The sequence below is a fragment of the Dermacentor andersoni genome, chromosome 9 (genome assembly GCF_023375885.2).
Source record: "Dermacentor andersoni chromosome 9, qqDerAnde1_hic_scaffold, whole genome shotgun sequence".
NCBI classification, from domain to species: Eukaryota; Metazoa; Arthropoda; class Arachnida; order Ixodida; family Ixodidae; genus Dermacentor; species Dermacentor andersoni.
This window is the reverse complement of record NC_092822.1, coordinates 63,534,219-63,561,325: the sequence shown is the minus strand read 5'-3', so window position 1 is coordinate 63,561,325 and position 27,107 is coordinate 63,534,219. Positions and strand designations below refer to the sequence as shown.

Here is a 27,107-nt window from a genome sequence, read left to right as displayed (position 1 = left end):
GCTGCTAGCTGTAGCTACTTCAAGCCGACGTTGAAAGGTGACAGTCAGCGCGCAAAAACGTTAACAACGAAGGTTGCGCAGTTCCTGGCCACTGGCTTGCACTCTTATTCCATCGTTGAGGAGCCAGGCTTTTTGTCTTTGATGCACACAGCAGTGCCCGAGTACAAGGTCCCATCGAGGACTACGTTTTCTCGGAGTGTCGTGCCAGAACTTTACGCCAAAGAAAAAGAACGGATCAAAAGTGAGCTGCGCAATCACTTCGCTGACGGGACCCCATGCTACTCGGTGACGACCGACGGGTGGACGTCTAGGCCCGGGGATAGCTACGTCTCATTTACATGCCATCTCGTTGATAAAGAGTTCCGGCTTCACAATTATCACCTTGCATGCCGACACATGCCGGAAGGCCATACATCTGACAACCTGAAGCGCATCCTCCTTGACTTGGCAAAGGAGTGGGGACTGCCTCAAGATGTTCCAGTTTTCATTGTCACTGACAATGCCAGAAACTTCCTGGGCGCCGCATCGCGAACGGGATGGACAAGTATACAGTGCTTCGCGCATACGTTACAATTGTGCATCCAGTGTGCAAAGAAGGACACTCAGAATTTTGAGCAGCTGTGTGTCAAGGCCCGAGCAATTGTAGGGCACTACAAGAGAAGTTCCCAAGCCAGAAGTCGCCTCAAAGAGGTTCAGGTTAGCATGGGCTTAGAGCCCCTTGAAGTGATTCAGGATGTTGCGACGAGATGGAACAGTGAATATGAAATGATGTCACGCCTTTTAAAGCTCCGTGTACCAATTTCCTTGAATCTGTCGGAACAAGACACATTGGAAAACCTGACTTCAAGTGAATGGCATCTGATGGCATCCATCACATCAGTGCTAAAATGTGTTGATGATGCAACAAGAGAGTCTTGCTCCGAAAAGCACCCAACTCTCTCGCAAGTGGTGCCACTAGTGCATTGCATGCAACTTCTGCTCACTCAGCAACAACAGCGTTGTGGGGAGGAGTCTGCATTTGCAGGAAACCTCCTTCACAGCATGAAGTCCAGGTTTGTTGATATAAAATTGCAGGTGACATATGCCTTGAGCACAGCATTGGACCCCCGATTTAAAGCCGTTTGTTACGACACCACAAGTGAGAAACGGTGGCTTAAAAATCTACTCTGCTCAGCTGTGGAGAAGAGCCTGCCTCAGGGGAGAGACAGCGAAGAGCCCAGTGCACCTGCACAAGCTGTCTCTAGTGATGTGTGGGATGTTTTTGGAGCTTTGGCCTCTACCACCACTTCAAGCACTGGTTCCCAGCGACTTATGGAAGAGGTGGAGGAGTACCTCCATGCACCTGTTCGGCCCCGCTTGGAAAATCCTTTCCTGTGGTGGAAAAATTTCGGCGAAGACAAGTACCCGTCACTGTCCAAGCTAGCTCGGCTATACCTGTCAGTGCCAGCAACCCAAGTGTCAAGTGAGAGGTTGTTCTCGTCAACAGGAAATGTGGTCACCTCTAGAAGAGAACACCTTCTCCCCGAGCATGTTGAGCAGTTAGTGTTTATACATAGCAACATGCACTAAGATGAAAGGCTGGGTGAGCAGTGCACAGTGGTCTGAATAAATTGAAAATGAAAAGGTCTCATGCCTCATGTCTGTTTCTCATTGCCTCACATTTATAATGGTTCAGAAAATATAACTGATAAAACAGCCAGCAGAGATCATTGTCACTCCATCAATTTTTCTGTTGTGTACTAGGAGTCCCAAATATTCGCTTCGATTCGAAAATATTCGCTTCGCTTCGAAATTATTCGAATTCGATGACTATTCGCTTCGTATTCGCTTCGAAGTGAAAAAGCACTATTCGCACATGCCTAGTTATGTGGAGGTACAGTCTATTGCCAAAAAAAAGCCAGTTGGCTGTGATAGGCATTTGTGGCTGGCTTTTACATTTTTGCATTAGGGTATACACAGTTACTGCAATTTTCACTGTATGGTTACTTTAATAAGGATTTAGGTTTTTCCTTACATGAGAACTAATTAGGAGGTATGGTGATGCATTTTCCTCACTGTGTCATCACTGTAGCTTCTTTGGCAGTGGACTTCCTTCGAAGGGTTTCTTCTGCAATTTTTGAACACGGCAAATAAACCTGCATAGTTACTAGGCAATACTCTTGTGAATGCCCAAGACAAATGCTATTCCTATGCCTAGAATGGTTTCATAGATGTAATTTTTTATAAAAATGTACATTCCTTGCATCTTATTACGCGTATAAGAAAGTTCAAGCGGTTGCAAAAGGAGTTAAGCACCGTTACAAATGAAGAACTGTAATGGGGAAAGAGGTGAGATCAACGGGAAGAGAACGCCCGCTGCCTTAAGCTAGTGGCCCACAACTAGCTACAGCCTGCCTGATAATCATATCGTGGTTTAAAACATAAAACCCACAAATTTAATTTTAAGAATTTGGGCAAGAGTTAAGGGCAGGCCGGAGGATGCGAAGGAGAGAAAAACATAGCAGGAGTGTCAAGAAAGTTTTAAATAGGTCACTTAAACATAAGAAGCTCAGTCATGCCGTTATTGCCTTCTCGAGCAGCATTAGCTAGCAACAACCATATGAAGCCAGAAGACAATGAAAGCCAGGAAAATCACAGGGAATGTGCCTCTGTGCTGTAGCAGTTAGGCGTAATGTAAGAGACAGGAAAACAGCACTTTGGATTAGAGAGCAAACGGGGGTAGCCAATTTTTTAGTTGGCACTAACAGAAAAAAATGGAGCTAGGCAGGCCATATAACGCATAGGACAGATGGTGGACCATTAGAATTACAGAATGGGTGCCAAGGGAAGTACAGCTGAGGACAGTAGAGAAGTAGAAGATGTGACGAAATTGAGAAATTTTCAAGCAAAATTTGGAATTAGCTAGCGCAAGACAGAGGCTTTTGGAGATAGCTGGGGAAGTCGTTGTCCTGCAGTGGATGAGCTCCTGCTGCTGCTGATGATAATGTATGTATGTGTCTTACGTTTGTTCCATGCGCAGCCTACCTAAAGCCATGGAAAGAGCCCAAGGAGAAGAAAAAGCGGAAGAAGCGGCGGTCGTGTGGGTGTGTGGCAGGCTGCTGCAACTGCAAGAACCAGGAACAGCGGGTGCAGTCCCCTGCCGGCGTGGATGACGATGACGACGATGAGGACTTGGATGAACTGTATGAAGACTACGGAGAGGTCAGATCAAATTGGACATCAGTCCCCCTACATAGCCTATAATATACAGGTTATCCTTCGGTGGAAGTTTTTCTATTGGGAAAGCTTATTGCAAAAGTCTCGGATGTTTTAAAAGCGATTGAAGGCGTGGTGCTGCATTCTTGTGGCTTAGTGTACCTTTGAAGTCGAGAGAGCAATGAAATCTCTAGGTTTGTGCGAATAGTGCTCATTTGTTTCGAAGCGAATAGTAATTCTTCTCGAATAATTTCGAATAGTAGCAAGTAGAGAAAAAAAACAGCAGAGGGCTAACGTCTGGGATTTATTAGAGGAAAGTAAACAACTTGATTATTTACGAAAATCTACCAATTTTCATGCAAAAAGACTAGCTGTTCCACATGCTGGGGTTTGAGGTGCTCCCTTCTGCAGCTTACAACAGCTCCTGCAGTTGAAAAAAGCTTTTCGCTTCTTGTCAGGGTGGCTGGTATCGAAAGATACCTACGGGCAGGTGCGACTAGGGTTGGGTAAAGGTGGCTGCCCTTGCTTTTCCGTCACACAAGGGGGTCTTCGGACCGGGAAAGAAGTGGGGCCTTCAGGTACCCAGCAACCTCATCCGAGATTGTACGGCTTGACTGATGACGTGCACGCGAACTGAAGTGTGTAAAAGCGCTCCACACAGAGTCCTCTGATGGGTCTGCAGAGCAGGTGCTGTTCTCACTTGTTGCTGTACCATGTTGATCAGCTGGCAGTCTCTTCTGCTGCCGTTGTGAGTAGAGTGAACGCCCATTGCTCTGCGGGTCGTTCAGCATAACAAACATCTTTGTATCTAGGATCGACCAACATTGCCAATGCAGGAAGGCGTATGTCGGGGAACCTCGTCTTGATGCTACGCAAAAGGCTTGAGGTAAGCAGTGCTGCCTCACCACCTTCGGAAACATGTTCAGCTAGAACCACCTCGGTACACTGCAACAGGGGAATGACTTGTGACAGCGTGGGAGATCTGTCCCCAGACAGTTCAGTTGTGGCATGGTCAAGTGGCTTCAAGACTCGCACTGCTGCATTCATAAGCTTCCACTCACTTGGTTCAAGATTGGAATTGCGTCAGATTCTGAAAGGTCTACAGTGATGACCGTATGGAGCTTCACGAGCCTGGCCATCATGGCATGCTCACTGTTGCATCGCATCGGGACGTCTTGTATAACCTCGAGAGGGTCCAGCCGCATGTTTCTCTGAATTTCCTGAAGCCGTCCTCGGGCCTTGGCACTCCGTTTGTATCTAGCCACAAGCGCTCTGGCCTTAGCACAGAGCTGCGAAAACCCTGACACTTCTCTTTTGGCATCGCTGATACACAACTGAAGGATGTGTCTGAAACACTGCACACCACTCCAGGACGACCGCGCTACTGAAAAAGTAAAGTTCCTTCTATTATCTATAACAACGAAGATCGGCGCAGTATCGTGGGCTGGAAGTTCCCACTCATCGCTGACACCTCTGATAAATAGCTCCAGGTTTTCTGCAGTGTGAGAGTGTGTCATCTCCGTGCAAGCCAATGCATGCATGTGTTGCACGAAGTCACTGTCCATGATGTGGCAAGTTACACGAACGTAGCTGTCATTTGCCTGCGATGTCCAACCATCAGTTGTGATCGAAAGCGACTCCACTCCGCTTGCAAAAATGTCCTTGATCTTCTTTTTCACCTTCTCTTTGCTTGATGAGTAGAGGTCCGGAATAAGGGCTCTCGAGAACGTTCTCAGAGACGGTACGGCATAATTCGGTATAGCGTACTTCATCATGTTGAGGAAACCTGGTTCTTCTACAATGTTGTAGGGATGCATACCGCGAGCTATCATTTTTGTCCTTTGTTGGGCTTTTGGGGCAGACGCTTTCATTTTCGGCTTGACACTGTCGGCTATGGATGGCTGTTGGCCACTTACCTTGCTTGCCCCCTTGAGCTTGGATGGATTTTCACGTGCGTCCAGCTTCTCTTGGCAGTGCTTGTGCAAGTCCGGGTGTTTCCTTAAATGCGTTGCTAGGGTTGTCGTACTTGTCGGGTTCTTCAGGACTGCCTTGCATTTAAGACATCGAGCTTCGGTTCCTGGTGGAATCTTTACAAAGAAAGTTCCAAATCGTATTGCTGGCTGCATGCAAGTCCCCCATGGTGCTCTCTGGAGTGGTCCAAGGCGGCTGGGATTGATCAAATGCCGCCGCGGTAGAGAGGGAGTCGCCCATTAAACGCAATCGACCACACCACCATGCCGATGAGATCCGCATTTTTGTATGCCTTTGTTCCGAGTATAGTTCTGTTTTCCTGGTTTGGATTGGATTGGGAAAAGTATTACTGAATCCAAAACCGAAACTTCCGAAAACGCCTTCTCCCTACCGCGTGTGGCTATTCGTTCGACCCTAATACTTTGAAATTTCCTAATAACAAAATTCGAAGCGAATATCGAATAGCGCATTATTCGTTCAACTATTCGAAAATATAGAATATTCGCACAAGCCTAGAAATCTCCTTTGGTCGTTGATGATTCATGAAGAGACAACACACGTGTTCACAATGGTGAAAAAGCAAACTGTTAGAAACTTGGAGTTCTCAATGCCGGTTCACAAGGAATGAACAAGGAAATGTGAAGCTTTTAATAACCTTTTTTCAACCTTCATGTTTCTTGCAGGTGGTCAAAATTAATCTGAGGTCCTTAATTACCGTGTGCTTCTTAATCGGGCCATGCTTCCGGAAGTAAAACCCCGGAATTTAATATCTAAATTAATCCCCACATGCTGCTCACTCATGATCTATCGTCATTGCGACACATCATAAAGCGCCCCCTTTTGCTTGCAAACGTGAAGCTTGTGCCTGACTGCCTAAATTGTTCCTTTGCAGGCGTACACCAGCAGCAACGTCAGCAAGAAGTCGAGGTCGACGCCTTCCTCCACCTCTTCCTCGTCGGGCGTCTGGTCCTCGCTGCATTCACTCACGGAAGCGTCCACGCCACCTGAGGAAGAAGAGCAGGAGGGGGCCACCTCGTCGTGTGCATCCTGGGGTCCCGATGACATGGAAGCAGTGCAGGCGCTGCTGTCCATCAGGCATGGCTACCACCAGCCATTCTCAGTGCCCCCACAGCAGCAGCAGCCACAGCCACAGCCGGCCACGGATCCGCTTGCCCCTACAGCAGCGGTGACGCCGGCATCATCAGTACCGCCCATGCAAGCCCGCCAGGAGGACCAAGTGGTGAGTGCCTTGTTATACCGTGTCCAATGGTTATAAATGTTTAGGAGCTACTAGTAGTAGGGGGCCTGCCATATAAATGGAAGATAGGTCTACCTGTGGCTTAGAGGGAAATGGGACCTAAAGACAAATGTTGCAATGTAGTTAATTACTAAAGTACTACGGGATAATTTCCAGGTGGCTAAAGGATTCCACCCATCTAAAGCCAGGACATTGGTACATGTGAAGAAGCAGGTGTTAAGGCTCTCCTCCAGGGAATGCCGCCAGTCTCCTTTGACATCCCACATCACATCATCTGGGATGCCTAAGGCATGTGTTATGCAGCGTGCACGAACAGCGAACAGCGTGCACGGGGGTATCTGATGCACCTGCAGCGACTGCTGTAGCTGGCCTGTACTACCTGTACTGTAGCTGCCTCGGGCTACTAGGCATTCACTTGCTTCAACAGTCTTCCATCAATAGCAGGTTTTTACCTTTTTTTTTTTTTTGTGCACCGTGTTCACCGACTGTGGTGAGTGACGAGACCTCCCTTTCCTGCTGCAGATTTGTCTGGGCGGACAGTTGCTCTTCAGCTGCAGTCTTAAAAATGCTAAGAGCTAATCTGCTTTTGCAGGTGGGATTCATTCAATGAAAACTTGTCTTTCCATTCCATGAAGGGATAGGATGCATTTACGAGCAAATTCAATTCGCTTTACAACGAATTGAATTTTCCGTTGCTGGTAGAACCCCATGCAAATTTTGGATTCATGCACGGGGCGTGGAGGTCGCACGCAGAGTGCAAAGTTACCTTTTTCTGAAACCCTTTTCAATAAAGGCTTTGTCAGCATTCTTTTCAGGCTGCCATATTTCGTCTTATAGCAGATTCCTGTATGCAGCTGCTATTGGCCAATTGCCGACGTCGTCAAGAAGGGTGTTTGGATCACTGTGCTTCTTCCTGCCGTTACTGTGTACAGTCGCCGACTGATTTTCTGTACTCCAAAAATTCGGACATGCCCGATTATTAGGTCAGCTTCGCGGCACTGTCAGCTTCGCGGCACTGCCATTCTCCCCATAGACCATAATGTATAACAACTGCCGAAAATTCGGACACCTTGCAACCTCTCGTCTGATTTTTCGGACACTCCTTTAGCCAACTTGATCGAGAGCACCATGCACTGACTCTGACCGGTGCATGGTTTGACTTGCTGAACGCCATTTTTGTTTTGAACGGAGCCTCCCTGCTGCCCCACGAAGTGGCGCTACTGGAAATCCCCGCTCGTCATCATCGTTTCTGCCTGGTTCGATAGAGTGGCTCTACAGCAGTTCCGGTTTCAGCTTAGTAAGCCATGTCGAGACAATCCAGCAGCTGATTTGTTTCTTCGCACACGACGCTGCGAGCAGGCCGCGTTTTTCGTTTGTGCGACTGGTGCCGGCACGGTGGTGTTTGCTTTGTGTGCTGTGTCGAGGTTTCAGTGATCCAACGCGGCATAGTACGTAAACATAGCGCCAAGGGTCTAATGGCGCTGACAGTGCCCGCGCAGACTGCGCTGGAGAATGCCGGCAAGCGGGTGCCGGGAGGCCTGAGATTTGTCGCCTTCCGGTGTGCTCCCTACTGACACGGAAAATGTTCTGCCGAGACCTGCGCAGTGGTTGCATTGTGATTCCGGGCACCGTCTCATTTGACAGTTTCATAGGTGCTGACACTGCTGTATTGACATGCGCAGAACTCGACGACGGCAAGATCATTCGTCAGGTTTCTGCTGCACCGCCGGACGATGAATCTGAGTCGGAAGATGACGCTTCATGTGCTATGCTGCCGTCGCATGCGGAGCATGTACAATCGGTGACTGTGCTTTCAGCCGCCTATAGTGACCGTACGACCCTATATGAAACCCCTTTTCATATGAAAAAATTCATATGAAATTTCAATGCGCTTAAGTTCTCAAACAGTACAAGTTTCATCTCTAAATAATAAAAGATAACTAAAGGAGCCCTCAGTCACATTTTATTAAAGTGGAGAAATGCATTTTACATTAGAACACACTATTTCAGAAACACATGACAACAAAAACTACTTCAATGCAATCAGCAGAAGTGAATTTATTGGCAATCAAAGGTCGCCTGTGATCCTCATTGAGCTGCTCCTGCTTCTACAGTGCGACAGTGGAGGGTTTTATGATCACTTGTTTTCTTGGCAAGCCTGTTAAGTGTACCTTGTTCACCTTTTTTTTTTCTCTTAACCTATGCTTTTTTTCTGTCCCGCCATAGGTTCCCATGGAGCTAGCCATGGCTAGCCCAGTGTCATCAGCCGAAGATGAAGCATCTTTGGCACCTCACAGTGTGCATGTCTTCAAGGAGCAACTGGCCGCGGCCCTGGCTACAGCTCCGCGCCCAGCTCAGCCGGACACCGTGACGGGCGACAGCCCGCACATGTTCTGGGCGGATGCTGCGCCGGCCAGGCAGGGGGAGCAGTTGTCGTCAGCGGCTGTCGGGGAGAGCGGCTTTGTGTCAGGCTTTGGCCCCAAGCCGACAATAAAGGTACAAACCGTGGCGGCAGATTTTTGCACTACCATTGCGTCGTGCCAGCACTTCTAGCAGACAGTTTGTCGTTTGCAGTAAGGGCTTGTTAACCTAAATTTCACTTGATCAGGAAGAAAATAAAAAAAAAAGGATGTATGAATTATTTGTTTGCTGGCTTACCCAAAAGACCATGATGTAGTGAACATAAATGTGCACTGCAATGTGTGAATAAATTTGTTACCCCTGTTTTTATTCTTCACAAAATGCGCGATAACTCTGCAATTTTTGCGGTCTCACGCATATGGTGAGCAAGCAGGATGTCGGAAAGCTGCTTTGAAGCAGTGATGGCCTTGCGGCTTCATTAAAGTTCAACAGTAGTGGCACAATGTGTGCCTTTGCCCAAATAAACTTGCTTTTCACAACCGAGTGCACCTGTTGACTATTTGGTTCCAAGTGAGCTGGTTATTAACGTAGCCCTCTGCACTGCTGTAGTCAACAATCTTTGGTGCTTTACTTGCAAAGCACTTTCTTTGTTAGCGGAGGGAAAGCTACGGGGGCAGAGTTTCTGTACATGTTGCTGGTTTCTGGGAACGGGTGCTGAATAAGCCCAGCTCGAACTTGCCACAGTTTCGCATTTGCCAAAATGGGAAAGAGTGAGGAATGGGAGAAACGTTTCGAACCGGGTGCTTTATTTATTTATTTTTTTCTACGGTAAGTGCTGTAGCAAAGGTGTTTGTGGGTGTTCTGTTTTCCAGCCTAAATAAATAAATAAAGAGAGTCTGTGGGACTCTTATTGGGAGTGCTGTGATGCAAGCGCTTGACCTTCGCGGCTTTTTCTTCCTCATCACGGAAAGTCGCCTGCGAGTCCAGCTATTGTGCCATGTTTTAAGAGCGTTTTTACCTATTTTTTTTTTGCAACATCAATCACATTGCATATTGTAGCTGAATAAAATTGAAAATTCGACTGCTTGCCACAGCCTCCATCTTGATCAAGTCTGCCCAAAACGTGGGGCCACGCCAGATCCAAAATGCAGCCAGAAAACTAAGAGAAAACAACATACTTGTGTTCTGGGGCTTTCCGTCATCGGTATCAATTTGGGTACTGCCTTGCACTCAATCCTTTTCAAAATTGATTTCAAAGTGATCATGCAAGCAAATTTATACCGAATATAAATCAATGCGCACGGAACTGTGTGGAAGTGGTTCGAGTGCAGTATTAGCGTCCAATTTTGCAAAAATTCCCACCAATTTGTTGTAGGCCATTGTGTAGTCGGTGACGACGAGAAGCACCCATGAGGGGCCCACCGAATACTGCAAGATGACGGGAAAGTCCAGGACGCAGCGTAAGCTTGCCAGCCTCCACATGACATTACGTCTTCATCTCCATATTCAGGCCAATAAAAACTTTTTTGCAAGAAGGATCATTAGCAGGTGGTTCATTTCTACTCTAGGAAATACTGTCTAGAGCATCAAACAGGGGTATTTAAACTAAAAAAAAAAATTTTTATCATGTTCATAACATAACAACAGGTCACAGACTTGGAAAGCAATCATGTTCTTGAGTGGTCTTCAGTTCTGAGGAGTTTAAGTGCTCATACCTTTTGCTTTCTTGAGTTTGTAACGAGTGCTTTCGGTGTTGGCGAAGTCCACCGATTCAGAGAATGCACTGGCATGCACTGCTACCAAAAAGCTTATTGGAGTTTTCTTTTTATTGCACTTCGAAGTGGTTTGAAGTTGTAGAAATTTATTGTAACCTTTGTGCATGTAAAATAATATGTAGCAAGTGGAAGTTGGGAAGCATTTTAGTTTGATACCGATGTAGATCTCTGAGAGCTGGAGCCAGTGTCATTAACAGTGCTCGCATCATGAGACAGCAATGCTCTTGATTGTAATAAATTTCTGTGTCCTGATGCCTGTATTTTTGCAAGGGTATGGGAGTTTTGCACATTACTTCCAAAAAGAAAATAAAAAAGGCGTATGTTCAGCAGTATATTATTTTTCTTTTCCAAGTGTAAGTATTGTAGTAAAGCTGTTTATGTATTCTGTTTCTATTCACCTGTAGTTCTTGCTATCGCACAAACAGTGAAATCTGGTTTGAGTGCCATAATTAAATAGCATAACTCATTTTCCAAAATATTCGCTTCTGAAACTTTGCTCCAGCATATAAAAACACCACTATTGCAACAGTTAAGTATTCCTTGCATAAATCGGAATTCTCGGGTATTAAACGGAGTAGAGCATAAATGAGATGGACATTGTAAGGTTCGTTGTAATGAGCTTCAGCTGCATTACAGAAAAAGGAAAACCTCAACAAAGGCATGCTGATAGGCAGAGCAGTTAGGTGGTTCTAAATGTTGGTTTATTGGAGCACGGCATTTAGGGTTCCCCTTGCATGATTGTGCGTAATATTGCTTCCCTTCGTGCTGTGCTCAGTACTGCATAAGGCTGCACAACGCTTCCGCTTCGCATTGCATGGCATTCAGCGCGAAAAAACAGCTGTTCATTCTGTACAACTCTGAGAACTAACCTGTGCACAGGATCTTGGAGTAACTTGGTGCATGACTGTGTGCGCGAGGTTGTGAGTTTGAGGTCTGGCCACAGCATTTTAGTGGAAGTGGAATGCAAAAAACACTTGTTAACTTAAGGGACAGTAAAGTGAAGTACTATTAAGTGAAGCTAGATGACAGAACTTGTTTAGAAGTCTTATAATCATTTTTCTGTGCCTATACATCAGTTTCATTGCATAGAAAATTGGCCACCAAGGATCCCGCTGCTGCTTGTCGATTTGAACCACCTGTTCCTAAATGGACAGGTTGACGTAATCTCCACGTAACCTCCCTCTCTGTTACTCTCCGTGAATCGGCCATCGCTGGCCTCGCACGAGAAATGCCATAGCCCACGAGAAATGGCGCCACTCCGATTTTCAAATTTTTGGCATTTTGTCGCTTGCAAAAGCTCTGTTCTCGTTGCGAATGCCGAATTTGTTGTTACAGATGCTTTTAACCTCGAATGACTCGTGTTGATGAACCTGGGGTGGTCAAAATTAATTGGGGGCCCTCCACTACGGCGCCTCGTGTAGTTGATAATGGCTGCACATTTGGCTCGTTGGCACGTTGAACTCGAGGCTTTATGTGCGGCACACCCGATACAGGTGAGGCTGCGCGCATGTAATGCAGAAGATACGAGTTCGGCTCCCTCTTGTGGCCAATTTTCTTTTTGTCCGTTTTTCTTTTACTTACCACTTCTGCGTTTCAATAAAGTAACAGTTAATTGCCCATATGCTTTCCCTGGTTTCATTTTTTTGCTTCTGATAGTTGCAACATAAAAATGAATGAGCCCCTCGGATCCTTCTATTCCGTTACTCAAGAGCAGCAGACATGCATGTGGTGCGATGGGTGTGTGTGTGTGTGTGTGCACGTGTACTGGTTGTGCTACTCCTAAACACTATCTCGCATGGCCCCAGTGTTGCTTTGAAAGAGCTCTTAAGTTGGTCAATTTACAAGTTTCTTTCAGTCGTGCACATAGACCAAGTTAGAGGTATTGCAAGAGCCTTTGCTTGTTGAATAAAGCTGCCGCAGTGGTTTTCCTTCCATGCCTTATTTCTGTCACCCCTGCCCTCCTTTCCTTTTTCTTTTTTTTTTTCTCCCCCCTGTTAATAGCTATCTTGAAAAGTGACGCTTTAGTCCACCTATTTTTTCCAGTCTGAGCCCAGCGCAGCAGAGTTCGCGGCAGGGGGCGCCACTGCAGCCATGGCAGGCACGACCACAGCACCATCAGGCTGGACTGACCACACAGCTTCCTCGTCCTGGCTGGACAGAAATGAGCCCACGTGAGTGAATCCTTTCAGCTATTGACTGGTACATTCGGGCCCCAGTGCTGCTACAGGCTACAATAATAAAAGCTTGTGTGGAGCTCTGGAGCATTGGGACAGTCTTGTACACGTGTGATGCGGGCACTTTTATATCTGTTGCACGGGCCCCTTAGTTAGGGTGTGTCGTTTTTTCATTTGATGCAGGAGACTTGACGGCTGCTGGTCTACAAGGTGACTGGGCCTGTGTGACTGACAATATGCGTGCTGAACGTGAGTGTCAGATTGATCAAGTTGCTTACTCTTGTTCGAACACCCCCTCCCTTTACACCTTTTTAAGGTGCAGTGTAGCTGGTTTAAACACTCCTGAGCAGCGCATTGAACTAGAACCGAACCAGAAAAAAGAAATGCTGTTTTTGCTTGAACAGGAATTGAACCTGAACATTAGTTTTTTTAAACTCTGGAGTTAAAAGGAAAACAAACGTTTTCGGTTCAGGCTGGCCACCTTTTCTAGAGCTCAGCTAGGCTACTTCATTTGTAGATGCACACCATCTTCCTCTTATTTTAGAAGCAGCATCATCAGTATGGTTTTCAATGTATTGTGTTAAAAGGGGTGGGGAAGGGGGGGGAGACGTGTTAGCAATACACTTGTAAGTGAGCAGTTGAAATTGGTGACTCAAATAGTTTTACATTGGTCTCCCGCTCAGTTAGGGGGAGGCCTAGGTAGTATTATTGAAATAAAGAAGTGCTTCCTAGCTGGGCGGTGACTTTTAATCCCAGGAATTGAGTAGATGCAATAGAAATGACATACTGCTTCTCACATATGCTTCTGCTACACGATTTTGAAATTGAATCTTAGCGCGCCTTCTCTCCGGGGTGATTACAAATGTTCTATTAATAATAAACGAGTGCGACATGCCCTTCTGGTGCTGCCACTTTGGAGAGAACTGGAACTAGCATAGGGCAAGCTAATATTAATTGCATGGACAAGTAAGTCTCGCAGAAAGATTCTACAGTAGTTCAGGAGCCCATTTCTACGCTGTAGCTCTTTGACCTCTTCCATTGCTGAAAACTTGTGGGACGGAGGGGTGCGGGTAGGGCAGCTGATAATCGTGCGTCTGTTCTGAGTAGAGGCTGTGCACTTCTATACAAGGTGTTGATGTTGCACACGCTTTCTGACGTCGCACCTCGAGCAGCGATTGTAGATGTGTGTGACCTGCTATGACAAGAATAATTCACAAAGCATTTCGTTTGTAGGTGCTCTCGCCATTCGCTGACCATGTTCGCTAATAATGTGTTCAGCATCAGGATTTTCTAGAATTTTAATTTGTGAACAATTCTACTGTAAGAGCTTTCTGTGAATATGAACCCAGGGCCTGTATTCACAAAACTTCTTTGTTCACAAAACTTCTTAGCATCAATTAACAACAGCCAGTTGGGCGAAAGTCAGAATTTTTAGTCAATGCTGGCTTAGATTCAACGCTGAGAATTGGCCCTTCGGACAAGAATGCATATATAGTCTTGTCCCACTGTCTCTCCTCCTCATCACTCCCTCTCTTCCTCCATTCCATCTTGAGAGAAGAGTAGCAGGCTGGAGGACCTGTCTACGCTTCCTCAATAAGTTCTCTCTCTTTCTACAGCTTTGCTTCACATAGATTCCAGCATTGTTGGCTGAATCAGCTTATTCTTTTGTAACTACTAACTATATGCGGCACGAAGGAGAACATGCGCCACCTTTACGTGCAGCATCAAGCTTCTCTTGTCGAATAAACTTACGCTCTTTTTCTTGTAATTATTCTTCGGTTGTGCAAACGAGCTTGAAGTGGTCCAAACCGTTATTTATTCGTTGCAGAGTTGAACCGGAACGAAACAAGTTTCGATACGACACTCTGCCCCTGAGCAATTTCTTTTTTTCTTGCAGGGACCTTTGTTTTGTTGTTGTTTCTCGCAGCACGTGATTTCTTGCCATTTGTGCTGCTTGCATGCGCAGTGAAAGCAAACCAACCCGCGCTGAATATTGCTTTTGTTGTGGTGGTCTAGTATCTCCCACGAGTATCGACCACCATGGGTTCGAGCTTAGCGGCCCACTGGGCCACGTCAGCCATCGCCTCGTTGTCTAGCACGCACACTCAGGCCGCAAAAGGAGGCCATTGAGCACTACGCTCAACAGTGCAAGAATATAGAGTATTTCCCTAAGTTAGCGGAAGCCGTTTGTCTCCATTGCTACCCAACATTGCACAAATGCCCCACCCCAGGCCAGCAGGGATCAAAGGTCATCACGCCAAGGGCGAAAAATACAGAAGATACGGAATTTTAGAAAATGTAGAGCTGTCGCAAGTAGCATGCTACGCTGATTCAGTACCTGCTCCAAAAGCTATGCGCCACATGCGTCGTTCGGAGATAATAGGTGACATGAACGCATTTAGCAATCAATCTTGTGATGGGTATGTAATTGGCGACAATATGCTTTATATGTTATGATGATTATTATGAAGGGTGGCACACACTCGGTAACACAAGTTGGTGTCAAAGAGTTAATTGAAGAATGGCGCATACCCAGCGTACCAAGTTGGTATGAACGGAAGCAGGTTAGATCCACGTGTATATGCCCAAAAGTGCGTGAATTATCCTGGGAATGCTAATCATGTTAAAAACGTCTGACAGAAAGCGCTCTCAAAGTCGACACGGTAACTCTTGCAGAAGCATCACCCCTGTAGCTTTTCCTTCACTGCCACAGAGAGTTGTCGGCTACTACGGTGCGTGGACGTTTCTTCACGTCTAAACCGATTTTTAGTCGGAATATGACCCCTGTATGCCCTAAACAAACGTTTGCCAACTGGTCCCCGTTTTTCTTCGTTGCAGGTGGCACGGGTAAAGAAAACGATTCTGTCATTGCGTGGACACCACTGCAAGTCGGCCATATCCATTGACGTCTGACGATATCATGGCAACGACGACTACACTGATCATTTTGCTCAGGCCTCGCCTCTTTTCCTCTTGTTTTGTTACCCTATGTCACGGCAGTGTGCATATTTGCTGCCCCTTTCTTACTCTCTCTCAATGAATTTCATTGTGTACAGTATTGTGCCCCATGAATCACAAATAAAGGATGCCAAATAGCTTTTTTTTTTTGCATGACATGTTTTGGCACATTTTTCTAATTCCTTGTGTCCTTTTGCTTTACTGTGGCGAAAGCTACGACACACAAATACTAGTCTTTTCCGAACCTCTCGAAGTGTCATCTTCATAGCCTTGATCCATCCTTAAAGCTACAAGCGCCATCAAAAGTTTCCAACTCTGAGGCGACAGTATTGTGCTGCCTCTAGCTCGGGGTGGCATTTACGAAGGCCTACTCGTTCCGCATTAGAATGGGGGATACACCCATGTGCGACTCTTGTGCAACTATAGAAACAATTAAACACGTCCTATGTCTCTGTCCCTACTGCGACGTTGAGCATGAAGCTCTTCGGACAGCATTGAACCACCTGGACTCTAGACCATTTTTGGAAATAAGATCCTTGGACCATGGCCGTATGCATAGATGGCACAGAGAGCCACGAAAGCGTTATTGAAGTACCTCAAGTCGACAGGTTTTGGCAGCCGTGTGTAGACTGTGCGGACCTTCAAATGCCCACGAAACTGTGCTCTCTCTGTCTCCTCTCCCTCTTTTCATCCCCAGTGCAGGGTAGCAAACCGGATGTGCATCTGTTTCACCTCCCTGCCTTTCCTCTCTTCTATTTCTCTCTCTCTCAGCACTTGCGGTATCTGTTCCTTTTTTGGCACTTAGAGCTATTGTCAGGCGGTATATTAATTTTCATTGTGAATAGACACGATTTCGCCACGTCAAAGAACATGCACAGTGGCTTTGCCGGTGTCACGATGAAAGTACGTACTAGTTGTCTATACTTGATTGTATTTTGCCTCGGCACTATTGAAGGGAATGCCTGTGTAAGTTTCTCCAGTTAGGTAATTTTAGCAGGAAGTTGGGCAGTGCATCTGCACAACTTGCTCCTATCATAAAATCTTTCTTGTCTCTGCCTTGTGATCTCGAGCAGGCTTGCCATGCTGATAAGTGTGATAAGCTTTTCACCTTGAAATTGGTCTATTCAATTCTGTTTTCGTAGAGGGCTTTGACCAAATGTTAGTAGTCTCGGAAAGCTTGGCACATGTTTTTTTGTATTTTGGAACTCTTGCTGGCAGCAGATTTTACACAGCATCGTGCGACATTGGCAGCATCAACATGGTGTCGAGTGCATCTAGACAAAGAGTATTTAAATAATACCGAGAGGCCTCTTGGGAGTAGTGGATAAGGAAAAGACGGGGCGAAGTGCGGCTCACTATCACATGCAAAGCTCCATTATTAGGTGTCTAATGTTAGTGTGTGGCTGGGCCCTATCCTCAAAGGTCCTTGCCACGTTGAGGTGGTACTTTACTTTTTAAGGCCTTTTTGCGGTCTTCAAAGTGGGGCGTCAGGTTGCACATCTGCACACACACTACTTGCCAACCAAGTTGTGACATGACCAGGCATGTGGCCTGATGCGTTGGACAAAGCTTAGGAAAAGGCTTGCGTGCCTGCGAACACCATTTGGGCCTTCTGAGACATGCTGAGTGTACCAAGTGGCTTGAGGATGGCGTATTTGAGCCCTCTGCCGTAGCTGCAAGCTAAAGATGCAAATTACAGTGGTAAATAGGCACTGGAAGGCATGTGTATGTGTGTCAACATATTGCCTTCTCTGGTTCTGGCTTCCCTTCTATCCTCGGCCTTAGTTGTGACTGGTGGTGCACCATGTACTGGAATGTCACTATCGAGGAGTGCATCTCGTGAAGTATTCGACATGGTCTGATAATTTTTTCTGCTTTACGGGGGGAAAACAGACCCCATACACTGGGAATTGGTGTCAGTGAAGCTTTCGAGTCTGCTCTGCCGGGGCCGATCAAGCGCCGGCGCATCATGCCACCCCTAGCTTTCGCTTGCTGTTCTTCACTACACTCGTCAAAACTGAGAGCTGGACGAGTTGGTGTGGTTCCATCTTCACGAAAAAGTGCGCAAGTAGAAAACTACGCTGAAAGGAGACCATCCTCTAAAGAGTGCACGAGAAAAACGAAAATAACCTACACGTGGCAACAGCAAAGCTGGCTAATCGAGAGGTGACATGTACATGCTCCCGAAGGCAAGACACTTCTGCCTGTGACAAAGCTATCAAGGGTTGACTGATGCATCTGACACCCTCCAAAAACATGTAAAAGGCTTCCATTATTTCTCTTGTGTTTTTTGCACTCTGTCTGTCCAAAATCTCAATTTTATCAAAAACGGGTTTACACAATCCTAAGCGGCAATCAACCGCCAAATGTGAACCAGTGTCGTTCTTCACATTGAGCGCATGTTTCATCTTTACACTGCCGGTCTACACACACGACAGTTGCGCGTTGCTGCGTCTGCTGCCTGTGGCCTCCGAGATAAGCGTAGTGTAGATACCGTGGCTGGCACTGGATGCCGTAAAGCATAGGTAAACATGTCAGAATGCCTCGAAGGTGCGCGGCAAGCCGGCAACATAGGGCGGCGGCGCGCATTAGCCCTCGCGCTACGGAGTTGCAGGCACGGGCGGGAGAGAAGAACTAGACAGCTTGTTCGTTCGCGTGTGCTATGCGCTTACTTGACAATCATCGCGGATGGCCTCTGCAGAATTCTTTAGAGCGCAGCTCGTAGGCGCCCGTTTCTGCGTTGAGTCTCGGCATGCGTCAGTGTGCCCCAGCGTCCCTCGTAACCGAGCACAGCGAAGGATGAAGGACGGCGATAAACGAAGAGAACGTGAGGAGGAAAGCGAAGGCGGAGGGTATGGCGAAAGTGAGAAGAAAAGCGTAGTGTCGCGCAAAATGGGCTCTGCGGCTACGACGTCGCCGGAGTAGCACGCGTCATGCATATGGAGACAAAGCGCTGCATGAGCGGAGGTCTGACTGCGGCGGCTGCTGTGAATCGCGCCCAGGCGTCACCCACGCGCTGCCTCTCGCGACCTCCCGATTAGCAAGGCAGTCGCGCCACACTTCGCTCCGTTTCCAACGTGCCGCACGAGACAGATCGTCTGCTCCAGCCAATATATTGCGATATGGAAACGCTTATAGAGCTGCACTCAAATTTCTCATTAGGGACTATCGTAATAGCCGGTTAATTTCTTTCTATTTTCTGATGCTCGCTTGTAATTTTCTTACTGATTTAGCGAAGAAATAAGTCATTTGAAGAACACGATCCACATTCTAAGAACTTGTTGACAGTGCTCCAATCATGCGAAACGTAGGCATATTTTTGCATATCAGCGTAACTAAATATGTGTACTTATGTGCTTTTAATGTATTTTTAATGTAGCTATTTTGGTATAACCAAACTTTCAGTGCATTTGCAGATCTGATAATGTTTTCCTGAAGATAGTTTTGTTGATGTGAGCAGGTGTGTGTGTGTGTGTGTGTGTGTGTGTTCGAAATAAAACGAAATCAAATTTATTTCAACATACAACTGATGATGAGGGCCAAGGACAAAAAGCCAGCAAGGCCTGACGTGGTCCATGGCGCCGTTTTACAGGCAGCAACAAATACAACGAAGCATGAGCACAGTTGAACACAAGAGAATTGGAAAACTAGGATTTCCACACTGTAACGTGTAACATTTTTCAGTATAACTAGGAGGAAGTATCAGAAGAAAGTAAAGCATACGTGATGAGTAATTCTCATAAATACAGCTAGTCATCAATACATCACAAGATACACAAGAAATAATCACAAAATATGCAGCACTATGTACATCACTATTATAGGACACAATATATGGAATATTTCATGCAGTAGCATATACAGAAGGATTTGATATGCCCAGTACAAAAAATCGCTATACAAAAGTTGTACCTCATCAAAGAACCTTCAAGCGTCTATATACACATTTGCGGCTAGATATATATTTATTCTAGCACAGAAATACGCATTACGTTATGTTTGCCTTGTTTAAATGGTAGGGTAGTTGAAAATGTAGCATTTGATAAGTATAGTTTGTTCTAGACTTCGGTATAGTTCCCACATTTCAGAGCTCCTTGTATTGAACGTCTTATGTTTTGCTATTGGAAATACGTTTCAGGGTGTCATTGCTTTTTGTAATACTGGTCATATAATTTCGCGTTAACATATTTTCATAAATGTTAGGTATGGATAGCAAATTGAGCTTTTCAAATAGAGGACTATTATGCGTTAAGTAAGGGAATAGGAATAGGAACTAGGAATAGGCAAGAATCAGATGTGTGCGTTAAGAGACAAAGCCGGCAATATCGTTACTAATATGGACGAGATAGTTCAAGTGGCTGAGGAGTTCTATAGAGATTTATACAGTACCAGTGGCACCCACGACGATAGTGGAAGAGAGAATAGCCTAGAGGAATTCGAAATCCCACAGGTAACGCCAGAAGAAGTAAAGAAAGCCTTAGGAGCTATGCAAAGGGGGAAGGCAGCTGGGGAGGATCAGGTAACAGCAGATTTGCTGAAGGATGGTGGTCAGATTGTTCTAGAGAAACTCGCCACCCTGTATACGCAATGCCTCATAACCTCGAGCGTACCGGAATCTTGGAAGAACGCTAACATAATCCTAATCCATAAGAAAGGGGACGCCAAAGACTTGAAAAATTATAGACCGATCAGCTTACTGTCCGTTGCCTACAAAGTATTTACTAAGGTAATCGCAAATAGAATCAGGAACACCTTAGACTTCTGTCAACCAAAGGACCAGGCAGGATTCCGTAAAGGCTACTCAACAATAGACCATATTCACACTATCAATCAAGTGATAGAGAAATGTGCAGAATATAACCAACCCTTATATATAGCTTTCATTGATTACGAGAAAGCGTTTGATTCAGTCGAAACCTCAGCAGTCATGGAGGCATTACGGAATCAGGGTGTAGATGAGCCATATGTAACAATACTGGAAGATATCTATAGCGGCTCCACAGCCACCGTAGTCCTCCACAAAGAAAGCAACAAAATCCCTATAAAGAAAGGCGTCAGACAGGGAGATACGATATCTCCAATGCTATTCACAGCATGTTTACAGGAGGTATTCAGAGGCCTGGAGTGGGAAGAATTGGGGATAAAAGTTGATGGAGAATACCTTAGCAACTTGCGATTCGCTGATGATATTGCCTTGCTTAGTAACTCAGGAGACCAATTGCAATGCATGCTCACTGACCTGGAGAGGCAAAGCAGAAGGGTGGGTCTGAAAATTAATCTGCAGAAAACTAAAGTACTGTTTAACAGTCTCGGAAGAGAACAGCAGTTTACGATAGGTAGCGAAACACTGGAAGTGGTAAGGGAATACATCTACTTAGGGCAGGTAGTGACCACGGATCCGGATCATGAGACTGAAATAACCAGAAGAATAAGAATGGGTTGGGGTGCGTTTGGCAGGCATTCTCAAATCATGAACAGTAGGTTGCCACTATCCCTCAAAAGGAAAGTGTACAACAGCTGTGTGTTACCAGTACTCACATATGGGGCAGAAACCTGGAGGCTTACGAAAAGGGTTCTGCTGAAATTGAGAACGACGCAACGAGCTATGGAAAGAAGAATGATGGGTGTAACGTTAAGGGATAAGAAAAGAGCAGATTGGGTGAGGCAACAAACGCGGGTAAACGACATCTTAGTTGAAATCAAGAAAAAGGAATGGGCATGGGCCGGACATGTAATGAGGAGGGAAGATAACCGATGGTCACTAAGAGCTACGGACTGGATTCCAAGAGAAGGGAAGCGTAGCAGGGGGCGGCAGAAAGTTAGGTGGGCAGATGACATTAAGACGTTTGCAGGGACAACATGGCCACAATTAGTACATGACCGGGGTAGTTGGAGAAGTATGGGAGAGGCCTTTGCCCTGCAGTGGGCGTAACTAGGCTGATGATGATGAAGGGACATCTAGTATACAACGTACGGCCTTTTTCTGTATTCTATGCAGTACATTGATGTTAGAAAGCGTTGTAGTGCCCCAGACAAGATGACAATAGTTTATATACGGTAATAACAGTGATTTGTACAAGAGAATTTTAACACTTTCTGGAGGAAAAAGAACCACAACTTGCATGGTATTCCAGTCACTTGAGAGAGCTTACCCATTACCATTTCCACGTGAGCATTCCACCACAAATGTTGCTCAAATATAACTCCAAGACACTTAATGGAAGGAACAATAGCCAAATGGAGTTATTAAGCTGTAAGAGGTTATCAAGGTTATCAAGCTAGCCTCTCTATATTCTTTTAAATCGCACTCCTGCCAGTGTAGATGGTTGTTTATGTCAATCATAATTAACACGAAAAAGTATTTTAGGAGGAGGTCTGCAAGGTGACGAGAAAATGAGATGTGAAGAGTGCAATCATATCGCACTATGCGGACTGGACACTTATATTTTTCGAAGGGTACTCTGCTTTCGCTGCACTGTTGGCATGAAAGGATGTACGAGACTATTTAGAGCTGCAATGCCTATTGGCAATCTTCAAGCGTTAAAAATTATGCTGTAGTAGGGTGTACGCTGTTTTCAAGACAGCATGAAGCAGCGTGAGACGCGTGAACCGAACAGCTTGCTCGAAAGGTATGTACATAATTTTCAGTGGCACTAAGCACGGTGAACCATGCGAAACGAACTTGTCAAGTTCATCGGTCGCATACAAAAAGTCCAGTCATGTGAGCGCAACCGTCCAGAAAATTGCGCGTAAATAAATACTGACCAAAATTATTGCACATATGCCGCGCGCTGTGGGAATCGATGCTATGCGAAGCATTTTGGCTGTCCAGCATGTTGTTTGGGGTTCCGCAAGCCGTCACCAGGTGAACGAACGTGTTTGTGTGAATTGAGTAGTGCGTGTGAGTCGCGAGCATGAGTGTGTGTGACGACAGCAGCACGACGTCGACCACATCGAAGACGTTCGTACGTATGGCAGCAAAAAAATTTTTACATCTGCGCTGGTTGTTCGACACGTGCTCGCGACATGACAATTGTTGGGTTCTGCATGGGTATATCGAATGAGCGTGAGACAGAGAGAGAGAAACACGGATTGTGACGTCATCAACAATTGTCCGCTTTATAGTCGAAAGTATACTTATGGCTGTACGTCATGTGGTGCATGCTAGCACGACTATTACATTTGTACTCCGGCGAAGAAACGTTGAAACAGGATTAACTCGGGCGATCATCAAGTTGGCAGAACGTCGCACTGTTTCTGTATGTCGTAGAATGCTATGAAGAAAACACTGGGGCAACGTGGGCCGGGCCCAGAGATGACGAAGTCTGACGCTGCGCCTCAAAGCACAAGCTGTCACGAGGAACGAACATGAGAGCTGGCTGCATTTGGAACAAGTGTGCGTGCGGTCATGGCGTAGTATGTTAAAGCACCGGGCTGCTGTGCTCCGTGGCAGATGTGTTCGGTTCCACCATTGGTCGCACATCATTGTCTTTGTATAAAAGCAAGGCGAGACAGGAACCTAACTACTGCAAAGTGCCAAGGATGAGGCATAGAATGCTTCGCATTAAAGAACAGAAAAATGCAAAAATCGTCGATAATTTCAATGTAACCGAATAGCCCGAGTGAGCGAATGTACAATCGGTGGAGCGACCGCGCCCCCTCCACACTCCCCATAAATGCGTGACATGAATATCATGAACGTGAATGACATGCACGACAACATGAATGGCATGTCGTTACAGGCAAGACCGCGAGCACATAACAAGTGGCCCAAGCTAGCAATGCATCACTGATCTTCAATCATTCACTTATTGGCATGTCAGCCCCGTGTAGAACTACTACAAGAGCAGACACAATTACATATTTAAGTACACTCAATATTCATAAAGGGCAACGCATTCAGTTCTCATCAAGTACAGCAACAGAAATATACAACTTCATTATACATAAAATAACAACAATACCAGAGCAGCAATATGGTACAACTTACGCATAAAAATCAACACAGAAAAGAAATACCAATCGTGGAGGGTCAGAGAATATTAAATTATTTATTCTGTTCAGGAAGTCTAGAGAAGGTGAGTTTGCCACAGCATCAGGAAACCCGTTCCATTCTGCTAAAACTCAGGGAATAAAACTATATTTATAGCATTGATTACGTTCCAGTCGGATAGCAATAAACACGTTATGGTGGGGGCGGGGGGAATTTTTATTAGTCTTAACTTGAAGATGATTTGTGTGGTCAAACTTAACCTGCACCGCTATCCTGTACGCATTCGAAAAGCCGACGTTCGGTTTCGTCTCACTCGATTGGCCCGTAGATTGACTTAGGCCGCGATATCGGTGCGGCCTGGACAATCGCATAAGGCGAAACCGAACGTCGTCTATTCGAACACGTAGAAGATAGTGGCCCTGCTGACGTATAATTTAGAAAAAAGAAAGAAAAAGAAACTTAAGTCTTTCATAAGCGGTTGTACACTCGAGCGAAGGAAGGTCAGCAAGCCTACACAACACTGAGTGTAAGTAACAATGACGGTACTTGTATACAAAATTGCGAAGCAAGTCTGAATTCTATCTTGGTCATATCAGTGTATGTGCATCCCATATTATTTCCGCGTGTTCAAAGAGGGGTTCAACTAATGTTTTGTTGGCTAAGCATTTAATATCAGAAGTAGCGCTTGTTAAGTTTCGCCTATATGTGGCCCATAGAACCTTACTGCCTTTACCACATACGTTATCTATGTGGACATTCCAGCGCAGATCGCATGTAAATGTGACGCCGATATATTCAATTTCTTTAAAGTTAGTGACTACATAGTTCCCAAAAGTATACTGATAATTGAGAACATTCTCTTTCTAGACAAAGTCATGTATATACTGCTTTATTCGGATTGAGTTTCATTTGCCAGGTATCGCACCCAGGTTTAATGAATGACATGACACAACATGATATAAAAGTCGCAGTTTCGCCCGAAAGGCGAAGTATCGACTGAAAGCAAATTAGTAGACAGCTATACGAAGTAAGGATAGTAGTTATGTCGGCTGTATAAACTTGGAAACATTCGCTTACTAAATGAATTAACAAGCATGGTGTGAGCGCGCACAAGCATACAATAACACATCGCGCGTACTCGACGAGCGCGGGCATTCGCTGTCAAAGCGCTGGTGCGAGCAAGTGCGGCAGCAGCAGCGAGCGAAGTGACCTTCGTGCCGTATATCGCTTCAACGCAACAGCGGCTAGAACACAGCGCGCACAAAGGCATGAGCCACTTGCAGATCCATTTCAAGATACGGCGCAAAGTATATGCGCTTGTTGGCGAAGTCGAAGCCGCCCCCCCTCCCTCCCGAGCTGCCTCCCCCTTTCCTTCATGTATGGCGCGCGAGTTTCAGCTGCGGTCATCAGTTTCCCCTGCGTGCGGTCACGAAATGCGCAGTTGCTGCCGGAGCACAGCACCGCGCCCCCCTCCCTTCCTCACTCCCATACCCCACTGCCTTTCGCGCGACAGAAAACGGCGCGTTTGCTCTCCGCTTTCTCCGCGCGCGCCAGATTGAACCGTGATCGTCGGCTTCCCTCGCGTACTTTCACTCGCACATACAGCATACGACGCGCGGCAACGGTGTTATCGCCCTTGGGCTTTGTTCGGAACATCACGGCGACGGCGACGGCAAACATGCGCTTGGAGTGTCCATATAATTGCTATCGCAAAAAAACAACAACATGCGCTATCGTGAGCAACACTTCGCCTTTCTTTCATTAGGCGCCGGAATGAGAACTGTTATCACAGTTGACATAATGGCTCATTTTTGCGCATTACAGATCTGCGAGTCTTCTTTGGCGTGTTTGACCGGGCACTCAGTTGGACTCCGATAGCAACGACTTGCTTTCTCCCTCGCGAAGTTTTCTTCTTTCGGATGGCGTGACATGTTGCACGACAGCTGATGAGGATTATATGATCACTTGAGCAGTATCGAGAAAGTGATGATCATAACCGTAAGGGTTAATTAACCCCATTCCAATTTAGTATCCTCTTCTTGACCGTTTCATTCAAGCACCCGATTGGCGGCCAATGCCCCACCGTGGGTGTGCGCCACGATCATCATCAACAACTACTACAACGACCCACTACCTCGTTACGGCGTGGCGCGTGTGCCGTGCGCGAGAGCCTGGTGCCAGGCACGCGGCGGTCAACGAGCTCCGTGGTCGTTCGAAAGCAGCGCGGTGCAACGAAGGAAGCAGCCTCGGCTCAGCTAAATTTACCGGGCAACAAGAACTTGACAGCTAGTGTCCCCCTCAGCCCCAAGATGCAGTTAGGTGAGTGGTGGCTCTCGACCTTTCCCGCGCAGCGCCAGCAATTCTCGCTTAGGATTGCGAATGCTTAGGACGCGTACTGCAAGCTGCATGCATTCATAATCGGGTACATACGGCGTTCGCCATTATGGGACTCCAGCTACAACCATTCCATAATCTTGGAGGGGGTTGCAGTTGCAAGAAGCTTATTCCTGCCATGGCGGTTACGAGTTGGGGAATCGGTAGGCGGTTCGCTAGCCTTCGCACCGAAGTACCGTTACGGAAGGAGCGCGTCAATCCAACTGCAATGCAGTGGCGTTTTGAATTTTCTTTTTCCGCGGGGGGTGGGGGGCGAGGAAGGGCACTCAGTTGACCAGCGATGGGGAAAAAGGGGAGAGGGCTCTGGGAAGGCCGCGTACAAACAAATTCAGGGAAGGGGGAGGGTGGCATGTGCCCCGCGACGTCAACCCTGGCTACGCTGCTGCTGCTAGGTTACCTATAGTGTGAAGTGGTGTCACACTGTAGAGACGGTGAAGAACGACGCAGTGTCAAAACTCTGAGTTTCGAATTCAACATCTTTGCGGGGTGAACTTGTGCCCATCAAAGCAAGCGACAGTTAAACGCAACGATAGCGGCGAGCAAATTCGCGATCGTTGAGAATATGATTAGAACGACAGAAAGCTGAGCTAGTTGGTAAGGATTCCTAATGCAAAGAAGGAAGGCGTGCAGACGCGAACACCAGAGGCCCATCAAGAAAAACAATTTTACTGACTGTCGTATGGGTGTGGGATATAAAGTTCCCGTTAGCTGTGGCCATTTCTACGTTGGGCAAACGGGACGATGTATCAATCGGAGACAAATGGAACATAAAAGGTCGTTAACCGGTGGATCGCCTTCTTATCTTTCCTTGCATTGCCAAGACTGCCAATATTGTAACTGCACGCCTAAGTTATATGAATGCGCGATATTGCACAGGCATAGGAATGAAGATACGCGTCTTATGGTCGAGGCATGGCATATCGATAATGGCGGAAGTGCGTGCGTGAGTCAGCCTTCGATTGCATCAGAACGGCAAGTTGGGCCAGTTGGTTGGAATTCATGGTAAGGTTTGTAACAGCGCACCCAAG

At 46.3% G+C, this 27,107-nt stretch overlaps 2 protein-coding genes across 4 annotated transcripts in view; both read left to right on the top strand.

The window, feature by feature from the left end:
* The window catches only part of LOC126528139 (uncharacterized), a 30,211-nt gene extending 14,340 nt beyond the window's left edge, over positions 1–15,871 (top strand). For all 3 annotated transcript variants that reach the window (XM_055069143.2, XM_050175999.3, XM_055069144.2), the window contains exons 4-9: positions 3,020–3,201; positions 6,059–6,406; positions 8,651–8,920; positions 12,604–12,731; positions 12,918–12,983; positions 15,573–15,871. In XM_055069143.2, the coding sequence (XP_054925118.1) occupies positions 3,020–3,201; positions 6,059–6,406; positions 8,651–8,920; positions 12,604–12,731; positions 12,918–12,948 (959 nt within the window). In that variant the 3' untranslated portion in view covers positions 12,949–12,983; positions 15,573–15,871. The remainder of the gene's footprint in view (positions 1–3,019; positions 3,202–6,058; positions 6,407–8,650; positions 8,921–12,603; positions 12,732–12,917; positions 12,984–15,572) is intronic.
* Positions 15,872–25,861: 9,990 nt separating this feature from the next.
* The window catches only part of LOC126528577 (phospholipid-transporting ATPase ABCA3-like), a 91,813-nt gene continuing 90,567 nt past the window's right edge, over positions 25,862–27,107 (top strand). Inside the window, exon 1 of the mRNA XM_055069142.1 lies at positions 25,862–26,004. Coding sequence (XP_054925117.1) covers positions 25,995–26,004 — 10 coding nt within the window. The 5' untranslated portion in view covers positions 25,862–25,994. The remainder of the gene's footprint in view (positions 26,005–27,107) is intronic.